The following is a 17093-nucleotide window of genomic DNA, read 5'->3' as shown; positions in this document are numbered from 1 at the left end:
CAAACTCCATTTGCCACCTCTCAGCCCAGCTCTGCAGCTTATCTATGTCTCTCTGTAACCTACAACATCCTTCTTCACTATCCACAGCTCCACCGACCTTGGTGTCGTCTGCAAATTTACTAACCCATCTTTCTACGCCCTCATCCAGGTCATTTATAAAAATGACAAACAGCAGTGGACCCAACACCGACCCTTGCGGTACACCACTAGTAACTGGTCTCCAGGATGAACATTTCCCATCAACTACCACCCTCTGTCTTCTTTCAGCAAGCCAATTTCTGAACCAAACTGCTATATCTCCCACAATCCCATTCCTTCGCATTTTGTACAAAAGCCTACTGTGGGGAACCTTATTGAACGCCTTACTGAAATCCATATACACCACATCAACCGGTTTACTCTCATCTACCTGTTTGGTCACCTTCTCAAAGAACTCAGTAAGGTTTGTGAGGCACGACCTACCCTTCACAAAACCGTGCTGACTATCCCTCATCAATTTATTCTTTTCTAGATGATTATAAATCCTAGCTCTGATAATCTTTTCCAACAACTGAGGTAAGGCTCACTGGTCTATAATTACCAGGGTTGTCTCTTCTCCCCTTCTTGAACAGGGGAACCACATTTGCTATCCTCCAGTTGTCTGGCACTATTCCTGTAGACAATGACGAGTTAAAGATCAATGCCAAAGGCTCTGCAATCTCCTCCCTGGCTTCCCAGAGGATCCTAGGATAAATCCCATCCGGCCCAGGGGACTTATCTATCTTCACACGCTGTAGGATTTCTAATACCTCTTAATTCTGAACCTCAATTCCACCTTGTCTAGTAGACTGTATCTCAGTATTCTCCTCGACAACATTGTCATTTTCTAGAGTGAATACTGTTGAAAAATATTCGTTTAGCGCTTCCCCTATCTCCTCTGACTCCACACACAGCTTCCCACTACTATCCTTGATTGGCCCTAATCTTACTCTCATCATTCTTTTATTCCTTAAATACCTCTAGAAAGCCTTAGGGTTTACCCTGATCCTATCCACCAGCAACTTCGCATGTCTCCTCCCGGCTCTTGAGCTCTGTCTTTAGGTCTTTCCTGGCTACCTCGTAGCCCTCAAGCGCCCTAACCGAGACTTCACATCTCATCCTAACATAAGCCGCCTTCTTCCTTTTGACCAGAGATTCCACCTCCTTCGTAAACCATGGCTCCCGCACTCTACAGCTTCCTCCCTGCCTGACAGGTACATACTTATCTAGGACACACAGGAGCTTTTCCTTGAATAAGTTCCACATTTCTAATGTGCCCATCCCCTGCAATTTCCTTCCCCATTCTATGCTCCCTAAATTTTGCCTAATCTCATCGTAATTGCCTTTCCCCCAGCTATAACTCTTGCCCCGTGGTATACACCTATCCCTTTCCATCACTAAAGTAAACATAAGAGTTGTGATCGCTATCACCAAAGTGCTCACCTACTTCCAAATCTAACACCTGGCCGGGCTCATTACCCAGTACTAAATCTAATGTGGTTTCGCCCCTTATTGGCCTATCTACATACTGTGTCAGGAAGCCCTCCTGCAGACACTGGACAAAAGCTGAACCATCTATAGTACTCGAACTATAGTGTTCCCAGTCAATATTTGGAAAGTTTTTTGTATCTCTGTGCATGTGACAATAATAAAAGAAATAAAACCAAAAGCAGCTCCAAATTGGCATCAGGGTTTGCATTCTATCTAAATTTTGCATTAAACCTGGGCTGAAAGTTTGTTTTCAGTTCAGATTGTTTTGTTGTCTCCTGATAATGTTGATTCTTTTCTGCAATGTGACCCATGACTGTCATCCGTAATGAATGCCTCATTAATAAACAACCAACAGGGAACTTCTTGTCTATGTACAAATTCTATGAATACCATTAGCTGTGGGAATCTTTTGGGAAGAAAGCCTTGCATTTCCTTACTCAGCACTGGGATGTCAGTCCAGGTTTTGTGCTCAAGTTTCTGAAGTGAATTAATGAAAACAATGAATGCTACTCATTGAAGCATACTACCTTGATACTTGTACATAAATAATCAGTTATAACTCTGATTAGTAACTCATACGTGGCTTCGCATCTGATTTCTGGCTGAGTTTAATTTACAATCTTTGGAAAAAATTTGTTTTTTTTGGGTTAGTATAGTCATAACAATTATAAAAACTTAAGTGATGAGCCTCACAAAACACAGACTGTTTTAAAGTATACTCAAAAGCTTTTGGCTCACATGGATGCAAGTTCCAGCATGGGGGAGGACAGTGAGTGTCAGATGAGATATTTGTGTGTAAAGTACAGAGAAACTGAAATTCGAATAGAACTGCTGTTGGCTCAGAGCTGCAATCTAACAATGAAGTTGAACCCGGAATTGAATTTGAGACTGGCCTGTCAATCAGTTTTGAGATGTCCAATTACATCAAATGATAGGGACAGGGTTCAGTCCACGTAGTGTAAAAGATGAAAAAAGCCCATCAGAGAAGACTAGACTTTGAGCCTCACGGAGCTTAACCTGACGATGTTTTTTACAGACGATCGGATGAATAGTATTCTGGCATTAATCGGCACACTAACTTGTTTGTATTACTTTATTAAGTATAGCTGGGAACTCCTAGTTGGTACCAGGATTTACATTTTGGCAAAATTTTGGAGGAAAAACCTGGCACTCTATGGGGAATGGGCTGGTAAGGTCGTGGTTTGTTTTCCACTAATTTTCTTGCATGTCATTTTGCTGTTGCTTGCTACTTTTTGGTTGTAGATTTGTGGCGATGGTCCCTTCACATTGCTGTATCCCGTGCATAGACATTTGTGTGTGTAAATTGAAACAGAGTGGTTGTCAGGTCTATTTTCATCACCATAGGTGATGAATGTGTAGTTACTGACCACCCTCGTGAACTTCACATTGCGCACGTGTACAATCAAGGAGGAGTTTCTGAATGATTCTCAAAATGTTTGAGATTAATTTGTTTCCTGAGCTCTGGTTCCTATAACTTATTTGGGAGACCACTGCGGAATAAAAATAACATAATCTTTAAGTAGGTGCTGTGTGCATTGTTTTGCATGTTCAAACATGCGTATTATCTCAGGCTTCCCTTGAAATGTCTGTAAATTGATCTCAATGCAGGAATTTGAAATTTCCAGTGTAGTCAGCCATAAGTATCTCTTACTTCTGAGTTAGAAAGATATGGTTTCAAATTCCACTTACTGTAAAAGATTTGATTATAACATCTAAAGTGATGCTCCCAAGTGTAGCTCACGACAGAGAGACTATCATTCAGATGAAACTGTTAAATTGAGACTATCTTCCCTTTTCTATGAATGTTGAAGGTTGCATGCCATTATTTGAGGAAAAGCAAGGGAGTTTTCCTAAGTGTCATGGCCAACATAATCCTCAACAGTATATTTGGTCCTTCTTTCGTGCCTGATTGTGGAACTGTGCTGTGCCACTTATCATAAGTACAAAACCATGCCTCTCAAAAAGAAAGAAGGCCACTATAGAGATGTTGCTGTTTTCAAAGTTGCGCAATTTTAGCTCTCAGTCATGTGAACAGCTGTGTAAATGCCCAAACCTCTATTGCTTCATAGGCGTTTTTAAAATCAATAATTCCAAACTTGGCATTCTTCCAAGACAGTTGGAGAGGAGAGTATAGGTGGGGAGGGGATAGGTCAGTCCAGGGAAGACGGTCAGGTCAAGGAGGTGAGATGAGGTTAGTAGGTAGGAGACGGAGGTGCGGCTTGGGGTGGGAGGAAGGGATGGGTGAGAGGAAGAACAGGTTAGGGAGGCAGAGACAGATTGTACTGGTTTTGGGATGCAGTGAGTGGAGGGGAAGAGCTGGGCTGGTTGTGTGGTGCAGTGGGGGGAGGGGACGAACTGGGCTGGTTTTGGGATGCGGTGGAGGAAGGGGAGATTTTGAAGCTGGTGAAGTTCACATTGATGCCATTGGGCTGCAGGGTTCCCAAGCGGAATATGAGTTGCTGTTCCTGCAACCTTCGGGTGGCATCATTGTGGCACTGCAGGAGGCCCATGATGGACATGTCATCTAAAGAATGGGAGGGGGAGTGGAAATGGTATGCGACTGGGAGGTGCAGTTGCTTATTGCGAACCGAGCGAAGGTGTTCTGCAAAGCGGTCCCCAAATGTGTTGGACGTTTTGCAACTGTAGGCAATGCCAAATTCCAATGTTTGTTCTTCATGTATGAAGATTGCACAGAACTGCTTTAGTAACTGTGTATGCAGATAAAGATTCTTTTATGAATGAAGTATATTTTTACAATAAAAAGATTTGAGAACTTGCAATGAGACAGGACTTCAGTTTTGTCGAGTACAAAAAATAATTAACATTCTTAACAAAAAATAGTGCTGGAGAAATGCTGCTGGTGTGGCAGCTTCTGTATAGAGAAAAACAGATAATGTTTCGAGTCCAGTGGCCCTCCGTTAGCAATGAAGATAATTGGCTAAGAGTGGTATTTATGCTAAAACAGACACTGAAATTGCTGGAGATCTGTGGAGAGAAAGCAGAGTTAACATTTCAGGCGCAATGACCCTTCTTCTGCTGAGTTTCTCCAGCAATTTTATTTTGTGCTTCAGATTTCCAGCATCCACATTTCCCTTTTTTTAGGCAATGAGATTGCTGATGATAAGCAGAGAGAGAGAAAAAAATACTGTGTGGAATGCTAATGAGAAGTGTAAATGATTGAAAAGGAATTGGCTGTGCTGGGAGCATCCCATACAAAACAGGACCTAGGAGTGTCAGGGTAGTTAACGTACGTGGAAGAGGGTGTTCATGTTCAATGTTGAGTCCTGAAGTCTGAAAAGTACTTAGGCAGAAGTTGAGGTGTCGTCCCTCCAGCATGCATTGAGCCTTGCTGGAGCACTTCAGCAGGCCTAAAGCAGAAATATCGACATGGGAACCACCACAATTTCTTTTGTTAAACTGCCTTTGAGATAAGGTCTCTGTTGTGAAGAGTGAGATGCAAGTGGAATGCAGCTCCTTTGGCTCTTTTTCTTAAGTTCCTCCCATATACAGACACTACAGTTGTGCACGAGTGACCAAAAAAGGAAAAAAAAATGCTGTTGGGTTTTATCATTTATGGTTCAACACATAGGCTGCCATTCCCTATTCCATAACTGAAAATGCACTGTTAGATTGGTCACCTTTTTTCTTGGGAGAGATGGTATATTAAAATCCATTGGAGATAGTAAGAACTGCAGAAGCTGGAGTCAGAGACAACAGTGTGGAGCTGGAGGAACACAGCTAGTCATGGTCAGAGGAGCAGGGAAGTTGACATTTCAGGTCAGGACTCTTCTTCAGAACTGGGGAAGGGGAAGGGAGCTGGAAAATAAATAGAGGGAGAAGAGATGGGGCTGGAGAAAGGTGGTTGGTGTGGTGATAGGTGGAACCAGGTAGGGATTGGTCAGTGGAATGGGTAGGGTGGATAGATGAGAGAGAGAAGATGGACAGGTTGTGTCAGGTCTAGGAGGGGAAAGGGCGGACAGGCAGGGATGGGGAAAGGTTGGTGGTGTGGTGATAGGTGGAGACAGGTAGGAGTTAGTGGAGATTTGGTCAGTGGGAAGGGTGGGGCAGTTAGGTGGGGAAGAAGATGGACAGGTTGTGTCAGGTCAAGGAAGGCAGGGGATGAGAGGGATGTGGGATGAAGTCAGGGGTGAGGAGATTTTAAAACATGTGAATTCCATGTTAAGGCCATCGGGCTGTAGGCTCCTGAGGCGGAAAATGAGGTGTTGCTCCTCCAGCTTGCATGTGGAGGAGGCCCGGTATGGACATGTCAACAAGGGAGTGGAGGTGTAGTAAAACGGTTGGTGACTAGAAGGTGATGTTGATTATCACATACAGAGCACAGGTGCTCCACAAGACGATCCCTGAGTCTGCGCTTTGCCTCACTGATGTAGAGGAGGCCACATCAAGAGCAATGGATACAGTAGACCAGGTTGGAGGATGTACAGGTGAGCTGTTGTGGATATGAAACGTTTGCTTTAGGCCTTGGATGGCGGTGAGGAGGGAGGTGTAGGGGCACATGTAGCACTTTCTGAGGTTGTATGGAAAGGTGCCTGGTGTGGTGGGGTTAGTGGACAATGTGAAGCACATGGGGGATTCGCAGAGTGAGTGGTCCCTATAAAAGGCAGATTAGGGTGGGGAGGCAAATCTCTCTTTCGTCCTGGGGTCAGATTGTAGGTAGCAGAGTGGCAAAGGATGAAACGCTGGATGCAGAGGTTGAGTGGGTGGTATGTGAGGACCAGGGTGATTCTGGCTTTATTTTTGTTGGCGGTAGGGTGTTTGAAGGAAGAAGTGTGGGAAATGCAAGAGATGCAGTTGAGGGTATTTTTGATCACCGGAGATAGGAATTTGCGGCCCTTGAAATAGGAGAACATCTGGGATGTCCGAGAGTGGAATGCTTCACCTTGGATCAGATGCGACAGTGGTGGAGAAATTAGGAGTAAGGGATTGCATTCTTGCAGGAGGGTGGGTGAGAGGAGGTGTAGTCCACATATGGAAGTCGGTGGATTTGAAATAGATATTGGTGTTGAGGTGATTACCAGAGAAGGACATGGAGATGTTCAGCAAGTGAGGGAGGTATCAGCGATGACCCAGGTAATTTTGAGGCTGGGGAGAAAGGTGTTAGTAAAGTTGAACTCTTCAAACTCATGCTGCAATTCAGTCATCAGCGTAGCAGAGGAAGAGGTGAGGGATGGTGCCAGGGTAACAGCGAAAAAGGGACTGTTCCACGTATCCTATGAAGAGGTAGGCATACAGGTGTCCATAGCCACCCCCTTAGTATGGAGGAAATGGGAGGAGTTAAAGTTGTTGTTCAGGGTAAGGGCAAGTTCTGTTAAACAGATGAGGGTGTTGGTGGAAGGGGACTGTTTGGGCCTGTGGGAGAGGAAAAAGCAGAGGGCTTTTAGGCCATCTGTATTGGGGATACAAATGTACAGGGATTAGATGTCCACAGTAAAGATGAAGTTTTGGGGACCAGGGAATGAAAAGCCTCGGAGGAGGTGGAGGGCATGGGTGATATCCTGGACATAGGTGGGGAGTTCCTGGACTGGGGGTGGGGGTGGGGGTGAAATCCAGAGTCAAGGTAAGTGGAGATGAGTTCAGTGGGACAGAAGCAGGCAGAGTCAGTGGGTTAGCTGGGACAGTCAGGTTTGTGGATTTTGGGAAACATGCATTGCAGTGTTGGGGAACAGTGAGGTTGGAGGCTTTGAATGGGAGGTTACCTGAGGTGAAGAGTATGAATGGTCTGAGAGACGATGGTTTGGGGTATGGCCATAATCAAGGGGGTGGCAGGTGGAGGTATCAGAGCTGGCGCCTGGCTATGATTGTTAAACAGCATCTACACTTCAGCTTGGAGTCTCCTGATGTGTGTCTTTCTGTTAAAGATTTTTAACATGGTATAGAGTAACCAGGATAAACTGTCTGTACTGTGAAAACATTTTGAGCTGAGTTAATGCTGCTTGTTAGCATTATTGATAATAACTTCCATCACTTGATTGATGATCAAGAGTAGACAAAAAGGATGATAGCTGACCACATTGGAGTTGTCCTGCTTTTTGTATACGGGACATAACTGGCCAATTTTCCACATTGTTAGGTACGTGCCAGTGTTGTAACTGTACAGGAACAGCTTGGCTAAGGGTTCAACAAGTTGTGCAGCACAAGTCTCTAGTACAATGATAAAACATTGTCTGGGCCCACGGCCATTGTAGCATCCAGTCCCTCCAGCTGTTTTTTGGTATCATGTGTAGTGAGTCATATTGTCTGCAGGCTGGGGTCCTCCACCTCTACTCAGCATTTCTAGCTGAAGATTGTTGCAAGTGCTTCAGCCTTATCTTTTGCACTGAAGTGCTGGGCTCCCTCATCACTGAGAATGGGAATATTTGTGGCATCTCCTCCTCCAATGAGTTGCTTAATACAACAACCGAAGGAAAATGTTATTTGGTTCAATAAGGTAATCATTGTAATGCATGGTCTATGTACCTGATATCGCAATGGCACTGAAATCCATGTACCTGATTGCTCAAGCTTATAGTTTCCCGTGTTTTCTCCAAAACAGTGCCTTGACCAATCAGTTAATTTGCCAACCAATCAGCACCATTTTACTCCTGTAATTTAAATTATCATTTGAACTTTTAGCATTCTTGCATCTGTCCTGATTAATGCAATACAAGAAGCTTTGGCGATGTCTCTCAGTCATTATGCATCAATAAAATTGGTCTTTAATCATTTAATTTTTCCAGTTGTGACAGGCGCAACTGCTGGGATTGGAAAAGCTTACGCCCACGAGGTAATACAGATGTCCACTTTACTCTGAAATCCTTTTTATATTCAAAGAATGGTACAGCACAGAAGGATACCTTCCAGCTCATTGCGTGCAGACACCCTTTAACACGCAGTAGCAGTGAAATCTCAGCATTAAATTGAAATAAAGGGTGTTAATATTATTACAAATGCCTAAAAGTGTAATGATAATATGTATTGTTGAAGAGAAAAAAACTTATATTTTTATTCATATTTTTATAAAGATCAGCAGGCACAACCTAAAATGAGCATGTGCAATTAAAATTTACCTTTATTCTTTTCTGACAATTTGTTCCAGTTAATTCCAATTCCCTGCTATTTTACATTCTGTCTTTTAATTTGTCGTGATAGAGGCTGGTTCAGTGATATATATAGACAGACAGACAGACATAACCCTATCACAGCCTTCTGCCAATCTGATACATTTTGTGAACTCATGGTTATCCATAACTCCAGCCAAATCCTAATTTGAATCAAATTCTTCTCGCCCATTACCTCTGATCACTGGCCTACACATTCTCAACTTTGTTCTCAAATCCTTCCATGACCAATTCTTCTCACTATTCCTAATTTCTTGCCCTACAACTCTTTGGTATTTGTGTTCTTCAAACTTGCCTCTTGTGTCTTCTGTTTTTCCCTCCACTTGACCGTTCGCAGCCGTGCCTTCAGCTGTCTGGGCTCGAGATCTTGAGTACCCTACTAAGTCTCTCTCTGTCTTTGAGTCATTCCTTAAACTTTGCCTCCAACTGACTTTTTGGTCTCTTCTCCTAATAATCAAATTGCTTTTAAATTATCATAGAATCCCTACAGTGTGAAAACAAGCCCTTCAGCTCAACAAGTCCACACCAGCCCTCTCAGCATCCCACCCAGACCCATTCCCCCTGTAATCCACCTAACCTACTCATCCCTGAATATTACGGGCAACTTAGCATGGCCAATCCACCTAGTCTGCACATTTTTGGACAATGGGAGGAAACCGGAGCACCCAGAGGAAGCCCATGCAAACAGGGGGGAGAACGTGCAAACTCCACATTGATAGTTGCCCGAGGGTGGAATCAAACTCAGGTCCCTGATGCTGTGAGGCAGCACTGCTAACTACTGAGCCACTATGCTGCCTTGTCTCAACATTCCCAAGAAGTGCTTTGAAATGTTAATTACATTTGAAGCATTATGTTAATGAAAAATGCTATAGCAGTTCCAGAATTTTCTTTCTGACTCTCCTAAAAGAGCAGAGTCCTGTTAGAATTCAGGCCCATTGCTGATGGCCATCCTTCAGTACTTATAAAATGGCAGTTTTTCATGATAGCCCAGCTTGAGAGTATCAGCACGTGATTCAGTTATCAAGTCATCATTCTGAAGAGCAATCGGGACTGTGTTCAGAAGTGGAAAGCCTGGCTGTGTTTCTTTACCTCTCCCAAAAAACGTTCAGAGCAGCTATGATGGTATTTGGGGTATGTTTCAGAGGTTGTATCAGTTACACACTAGGGAAGTGGAATCAGCTGTTGAGCTACTGGAGAACTATTTGTTTTCATTGTACGCTGTATTATGATCACGGCAGAATCTCCTCTCAGTCATCTAAGTTCCTAGTGCAATTGATGTTCTGATTCGCATATGTGACCTTGCTCAATCAGTAGGCCAGAGGACTAACTAGTTCTTTCCCTGACTTCCAGTTGGCAAGAAGAGGACTCAATGTGGTGCTGATCAGTCGGTCGTTGGAAAAGCTGAGAGCCACAGCAGATGAAATTGGTAAGAAACATTAGTGTTTTCGCCCATTAGGTTGCAGTTTAACATTACGTGTTTGTTCCACTTAATTGCTACAGCAATGCAAAAGTAATCCCACTGAATAGGTCTATAGAGGCAGAAATGCTGGTCACGTAGTACTGTGGTTTTTCTGCATTATTTCTGATGATTGTGACTAATGAATGGCCATTTGTGCTTGCACTTGCTCCCAGTGTTGCTGGGTTACACAAGGCTTAAAAATCAGCCGACTTCCTCTTGCTTTTTAGCATCCAATGGGCACTGCTGGTAAAAACATCTGGTACTGGTATGCTCAGATATGATGGCCCCCCCCTCCCCATTAAATTGCCTGCACTCTTAAAGATTGGCCTTTTCAGGCAAAGCATTGAGTCCATAAGAGTCAATGTCTTCGCAGGAGAGGAGGTGGAGTTCCCTGGGTACTGGCAATGAGAAAGAGTCATACAGCAGGAAAACAAAACCTTCAGTCCAACTTGTCCATGCTAACCAAGTCTCCAGGGTAAAAGTAATCCCGTTTACCTGCATTTGGCCCATATCCCTCTAATCTTTTCTGTTCATGTCCCTGTCCAAATGTCTTTTAAATGTTGTAACCGTACCTGCATCTACCAGTTCCTCCGGCACTTTGTTCCACATATGAACCACCCTCTGTAAAAAAAAATGTTGCCCTTCAGGTCCGTTTTAACTGTTTCTCCTCTCACCTTAGAATTATGTCTCTAGTTTTCAACTCTCCTACCCTAGGAAAAAGACTTTATCTATGCACCTTATGATTTTATAAAACCTCTGTAAGGTCACCCTTCAATCTTCTACAGTCCAGTGGAAAGCTGTCCCAGCCTAACCAGCCTGTCCTTGTAACTCAAACCCTCAAGACCCAGTAACATGCTTGTAAATCTTTTTTGGCACCCTCTCCAATTTAATATTATCCTTACTATATCAAAGTAACCAAAACTGTACACAGTACTCCAAAAGTGGCCTCACTAACATCTTGGACAACTGCAATAGGATATCCCAGCTCCATACTCAATTGTCTGAGCAATGAAGGAAACTGTGACAAATGGCTTCTTTACTGTCCTGTCTACCTGTGATGCAATTTTCAAGGTACCTGAATCCCTAGTCTCTCAGTTTGACAACACTTCCCAGGGCACTATCATTAATACACAAGTCCTACTCTTGCATTTTTGGTAAGAAGAACAACACCTTGCATTTATCTAAAACTCCATCTGCTACTCCTCGGCCCATTTTCCCAATTTATTAAGATCTCTTTGTAATCTTAGATAACCTTCTTCACCAATTTTGGTGTCGTTCATAAACTTACTAACCATGCTTGCTAAATTCTCATCCAAATTGTTTCTATAAGTGACAAACAACAGTGGACCAAGCGCCAGTTCCTGTGGAACAACACCGCTGGGCACAAGCCTCCAGGCTGAAAAACAACCTTCCACTACCACCCTCTGTCTCCTACCATTGGGCCAATTTTGTATCCAACTGGCAAGCTCTCCTCAAATCTCATGTGATCTAACTTTACTAATCAATCTACCATGTGGAACCTTGTCAAAGGCCTTACTAAAGTCCATAGGCAACATCTACCACTCTGCCCTCATCTATCTTCTTGGTCACATCCTCCTAAAACTCAATTAAGTTTGTGAGACACAATTTCCCATCACAAAGCCATGTTAGACCTTGAACAGTGTTTGCATCTCAGAGTAAACGGTTTTATACCTCTTAAAATGTTTTCATAGGATGTGAGTGTGAATGCCTTTTCGGTCCAATCCTAACTATCTTTGAAAATGTGATGGTGACTTCCTTGAATTGCTGTGGTTGATGTGGTTCAGGCATACCCACAGAGCTCTTAGAGAGGAGGTTACAGTGCTTTGACCCCACTGCAGTGGAAACGATGTCAGGATTGTGCGTGGCTTTGACAGGGCTCAACAGATGATGGTGGTCGCGTGTCATACAAGCAGAATGCTGGACATGCTCAGCAAGTCTAGCAGCAGATGAGGAGAGAAAATCAGTGTTAACATTTCAAGTACAATATGAGTTCTCCTCAGAAATGGCAAGTGTAGGAATTTCATGTACATACTTCTTGACAGAGTTGAGAAGGGGGAAAAGGAATAGATGGTTTAGAGGACCAGTGTAAAACACAAAGGAGATGTTAATGATGTAAAAGAAATGAAGATATAAAATTGGTATAAATGAAGGTATGTAATGGACAGGATGAGTCACTTTACTGAGAGCAAAGCAAACAAGGCACAAATAAGACAAAAACAAAAATTGCTGGAAAATTTCTGCAGGACTGAAGGAGGGTCACTGGACTTGAAACATTAATTCTGATTTCTCTCCACATATACTGCCAGTCCTGCTGAGATTTTCTTCTGTTTTTTTTGTTTCTGATTTCAAGCATCTACAGTTCTTTTGTTTTTTTTTGACAAAAAAGGTGTGTGTGCATGTGCGCGGGTGCGTGTGCATACTTGTACATGCATGCATATAGAACATAGAACAGTACAGCACAGAACAGGCCCTTCAGCCCACGATGTTGTGCTGACCATTGATCCTCATGTATGCACCCTCAAATTTCTGTGACCATATGCATGTCCAGCAGTCTCTTAAATGTCCCCAATGACCTTGCTTCCACAACTGCTGCTGGCAACGCATTCCATGCTCTCACAACTCTCTGTGTAAAGAACCCGCCTCTGACATCCCCTCTATACTTTCCACCAACTAGCTTAAAACTATGACCCCTCGTATTAGCCTTTTCTGCCCTGGGAAATAGTCTCTGGCTATCAACTCTATCTATGCCTGTCATTATCTTGTATACCTCAATTAGGTCCCCTCTCCTCCTCCTTTTCTCCAATGAAAAGAGTCCGAGCTCAGTTAACCTCTCTTCATAAGATAAGCCGTCCAGTCCAGGCAGCATCCTGGTAAACCTCCTCTGAACCCTCTCCAAAGCATCCACATCTTTCCTATAATAGGGTGACCAGAACTGGATGCAGTATTCCAAGTGCGGTCTAACCAAAGTTTTATAGAGCTGCAACAAGATCTCACAACTCTTAAACTCAATACCCCTGTTAATGAAAGCCAAAACACCATATGCTTTCTTAACAACCCTATCCACTTGGGTGGCCATTTTAAGGATTTTATGTATCTGCACACCAAGATCCCTCTGTTCCTCCACACTGCCAAGAATCCTATCCTTAATCCTGTACTCAGATTTCAAATTCGACCTTCCAAAATGCATCACCTCACATTTATCCAAGTTGAACTCCATCTGCCACCTCTCAGCCCATCTCTGCATCCTGTCAATGTCCTGCTGCAGCCTACAACAGCCCTCTATACAGTCAACGACACCTCCAACCTTTGTGTCGTCTGCAAACTTGCTGACCCATCCTTCAATCCCCTCATCCAAGTCATTAATAAAAATTACAAACAGTAGAGGCCCAAGGACAGAGCACTGTGGAACTCCACTCACCACTGACTTCCAGGCAGAATATTTTCCTTCTACTACCACTCGCTGTCTTCTGTTGGCCAGCCAATTCTGTATCCAGACAGCTAAGTTCCCCTGTATCCCATTCCTCCTGACCTTCTGAATGAGCCAACCATGGGGAACCTTATCAAATGCTTTGCTGAAGTCCATATACACCACATCCACAGCTCGACCCTCATCAACTTTTGTTTTATTCATCTGGTGTTCCATCTAATTCCTTGCAGTCTTGGTCAAACCTCATGTAATTTATTTAAATTTTCAATGAAATAAATTTAACTTTATATTCCACAATTTTAACATTTTCTTTTAAGGTTTGAATGGTTCACTTCGTACAGTGCGCATGTTGTGTTAATAATTGGAGAACATGGTGGAAAAATCAAGATATATTGACAAGTAAACAAATGGCTAACTTCTGTTTCCTTGTCAGTAATGACTTTTGAACAGAGCATAAAGTTGCAGAACTATGTAGAGATAACAATTTAAAACTGGGAAGACCACTGTCTGTGGTCCCCACACCAATCTCTATTCACTACCTACTGATTGCATTACTCTGCCTTGGCAACAATGTAATGTTATGCTTGTCTCAGCACAACCTTGGCATCTTGTTTATCCCACGATGAACATCCGACAACACATTCATGCAATCCCTAAAGCTGTCTCTTTACATCTTTTTAATCCTGCCTACCTGTCTCTTGTCTTGGCTCATTAGCAGTGAAACCTTCATCTGGAACTACTTCATTTCTGGACCTGACAATTCCAATGCATTCCCTGTTGGAGTCTCACATTTGCCCATTTGAAAACTTGAGGCCGTCTAAAACTCCACTGCCTGAGTCTCATCTTGAACCAAATCCTATTCTCTGTACTTTCTACCTGACTGATACTATTAACAGTAATTTTATTAAATTCTCATTTTTGTTTCCAAATCGTTCCTTGGCTATGCCTATCGCTATTTTGGTCATCTCCACCAGTCCAACCATACTTCAGGATATCTGCACTCGTCTAATTATGTCCTCTTGCGCACTCTTGATTTTAAACGGCCCACTACTAGTTGCCAAGCATTTAATTGTGTCGGCTTCAAACCCAAGAAGAGACTTCCTACACCTTCAGCGAGCAAACTCACATCCAGAACCTCAACCTGAGCAACAAATCTTCTCAAAACTCGCTAACTTCCTACACCTCTTAGCCTCTGTACATTTCCTCCTCTAAGGCACTTTTTAAAACAATCCTTTTTGATCAAGCTCTTGATCATCATAACTAAGGACTTAATAAGGCTCAGTTGTATTCTGGGATCGTTAATACTCCTTTCAGATGTCTTCAAAGTTTCCCTCCATTAAAGAAATTATATAAGTGGTTGAAGTCATTGCCAAGCAGAGGGGGATGAATTGGGGAGTCATTTCAAAGAACTATGATATGCCAAACGACCACCTTCCACAGTGGCCAACTCTGATTCTACAAAAACAAAAATGATTTTCAGACTTGGGAAGATCCTTCAAAAATGTCACAAGTAACCAGCTTTTGGGCAGAGTTGAACTGCTGAGATGATAGACCAGGATTTAGGGGTACCAGGAGTGATAATATGCTGAACACAATCAAATTTTGAGGTTTTAGAATGATGTAGTCTTCAGCATTTTTGACACTTTGACCATTTTCCTTCCTTTCCACAGAACAAGTCAAATAGCGGCAGCACAATGTTAGATGGCCGCTCAAGCCTGCTCCACTGTCGATGATGATTGTGGCTGGTCTTCCACATCAATTAAACTTTTGCTCATATCTCATCCTCTTTTCAAAACATCGATCTATTCACGTGTAGTATCCCTCTCGCTAACTTAATGAGAATTCATTCCAATCACTGAACTCCTAACGCTGACCCACCCCAGATCAAAAAATTCCGCTGAGATCAGGAACTGATCTCGCCTGTATGGCTGAGCTGGCTTTTAAAAAGTTTGCCAGTGAGAGAGTCCCAGTGAGAAACATTCATTAAAAAAATGTAATTGCATGGATTGCTCTCCAATCCTAAACTCTATTCAAATTCAGTTGGTTTGTGATGCAGACTGATGCCCTGCAGAGAGGGCTCAATTGCCACACCAGTGAGCTGACCACAAAGGTTCTTCGCCTCAACCCCTCTACTTGCCTGAGGCATGGTGATCTTCAGGTTAAATCATAACCAGTTGTCTCTCTCTAAGGAGTCGCCAAATGGCGTGGTAAGACTTTACCTTTAATCCTGATAACATGGCAACAAGCAGATAACTCAGCTGATGTCCCTGACTAATAGAATCCTCAATTATACTAATATTCATGTTGTGATATCGTCAGAAGGCATGCTCAACTAAGTTTTAATTTGCAAATTAAGTTAACAACCATTCAATCAATATTATTGAAGTACTCATATTACTGATCGTCTCGATACAACATTGTGGTTACATCTGTTCATAAGTGAAGTGTAATGTAATTGCACTTACTGTGGTTTTATCAATGTGATCCTGCAATGAGTCAATAAACAGGTCACCCACAGGTTGCCAATCAGTGCGCACCCCCTCAGCTGTTATCACATGAGCCTCAAGATCATCCAGACCTTTCTGCAGTTCTTGAAGTTTCTCCAACGCCTTTTCCACCTGTTTCTGCCAGTTGCTCGCACGGGTTTTCAATTGTTCCCAATTTTCCTTCACTTCTGTTGACTGTTTGCGGACAGCTTTGGCAATTCTCTGGGCTCTCTCTTCTGGGGTAGGTTCATCATCACAGGATAGGCATGTGCATGTGTGTATATGTGTGAGAAAAGAATTTAAAATAAATGAAGACCAGTCATCATGCAGTCAGGCTGTGAAGTTGTGGAATTCAATATTTAGACCTAGGGGTTGTAAACTGCCTCAGCAGAAAATGGGGCGATATTTCTCGAACTTGCTTCGTACTTCATTAGAGCATTGTAGCAGACATAGGATCAAAATATTATCATCGACAAGGTTTATTGAAGTGGCAAGCCTTTGTATTTCACACCGAGCCTCTATGACAACTGTTCCCTATGTTTTATGATGTGGAGATGTCAGCGTTGGACTGGGGTGGACAAAGTTAGAAGTCACACAACACCAGGTTATAGTCCAGTGATAATGGGAACTGCAGATGCTGGGGAATCCAAGATAATAAAATGTGAAGCTGGATGAACACAGCAGGCCCAGCAGCATCTCAGGAGCACAAAAGCTAACGTTCTGGGCCTAGACCCTTCATCAGAGAGGGGGATGGGGTGAGGGTTCTGGAATAAATAGGGAGAGAGGGGGAGGCGGACCGAAGATGGAGAGAAAAGAAGATAGGTGGAGAGGAGAGTAGAGGTGGGGAAGTAGGGAGGGGATAGTTCAGTCCAGGGAAGACGGACAGGTCAAGGAGGTGGGATGAGGTTAGTAGGTTGGAGATGGAGGTGCGGCGTGGGGTGGGAGGAAGGGATGGGTGAGAGGAAGAACCCACTGCATCCCAAAACCAGTCCAACCTGTCTCTGCTTCCCTAACTTGTTGTCCCTCTCACCCATCCCTTCCTCCCACCCCAA

General features: G+C 43.2%; 1 protein-coding gene across 2 annotated transcripts in view; it reads left to right on the top strand.

Moving 5' to 3' along the window:
• Nucleotides 1-2450: 2450 nt before the first annotated feature.
• The window catches only part of hsd20b2 (hydroxysteroid (20-beta) dehydrogenase 2), a 43095-nt gene continuing 28452 nt past the window's right edge, over nucleotides 2451-17093 (top strand). For both annotated transcript variants that reach the window (XM_059642563.1, XM_048524080.2), the window contains exons 1-3: nucleotides 2451-2698; nucleotides 8268-8314; nucleotides 9999-10074. In XM_059642563.1, the coding sequence (XP_059498546.1) occupies nucleotides 2533-2698; nucleotides 8268-8314; nucleotides 9999-10074 (289 nt within the window). In that variant the 5' untranslated portion in view covers nucleotides 2451-2532. The remainder of the gene's footprint in view (nucleotides 2699-8267; nucleotides 8315-9998; nucleotides 10075-17093) is intronic.

This window comes from Stegostoma tigrinum, chromosome 45 (genome assembly GCF_030684315.1).
Source record: "Stegostoma tigrinum isolate sSteTig4 chromosome 45, sSteTig4.hap1, whole genome shotgun sequence".
Lineage (NCBI taxonomy): Eukaryota > Metazoa > Chordata > Chondrichthyes > Orectolobiformes > Stegostomatidae > Stegostoma > Stegostoma tigrinum.
Note: the sequence above shows the minus strand (reverse complement) of the source record. Positions and strands in the feature narration are given on the sequence as shown.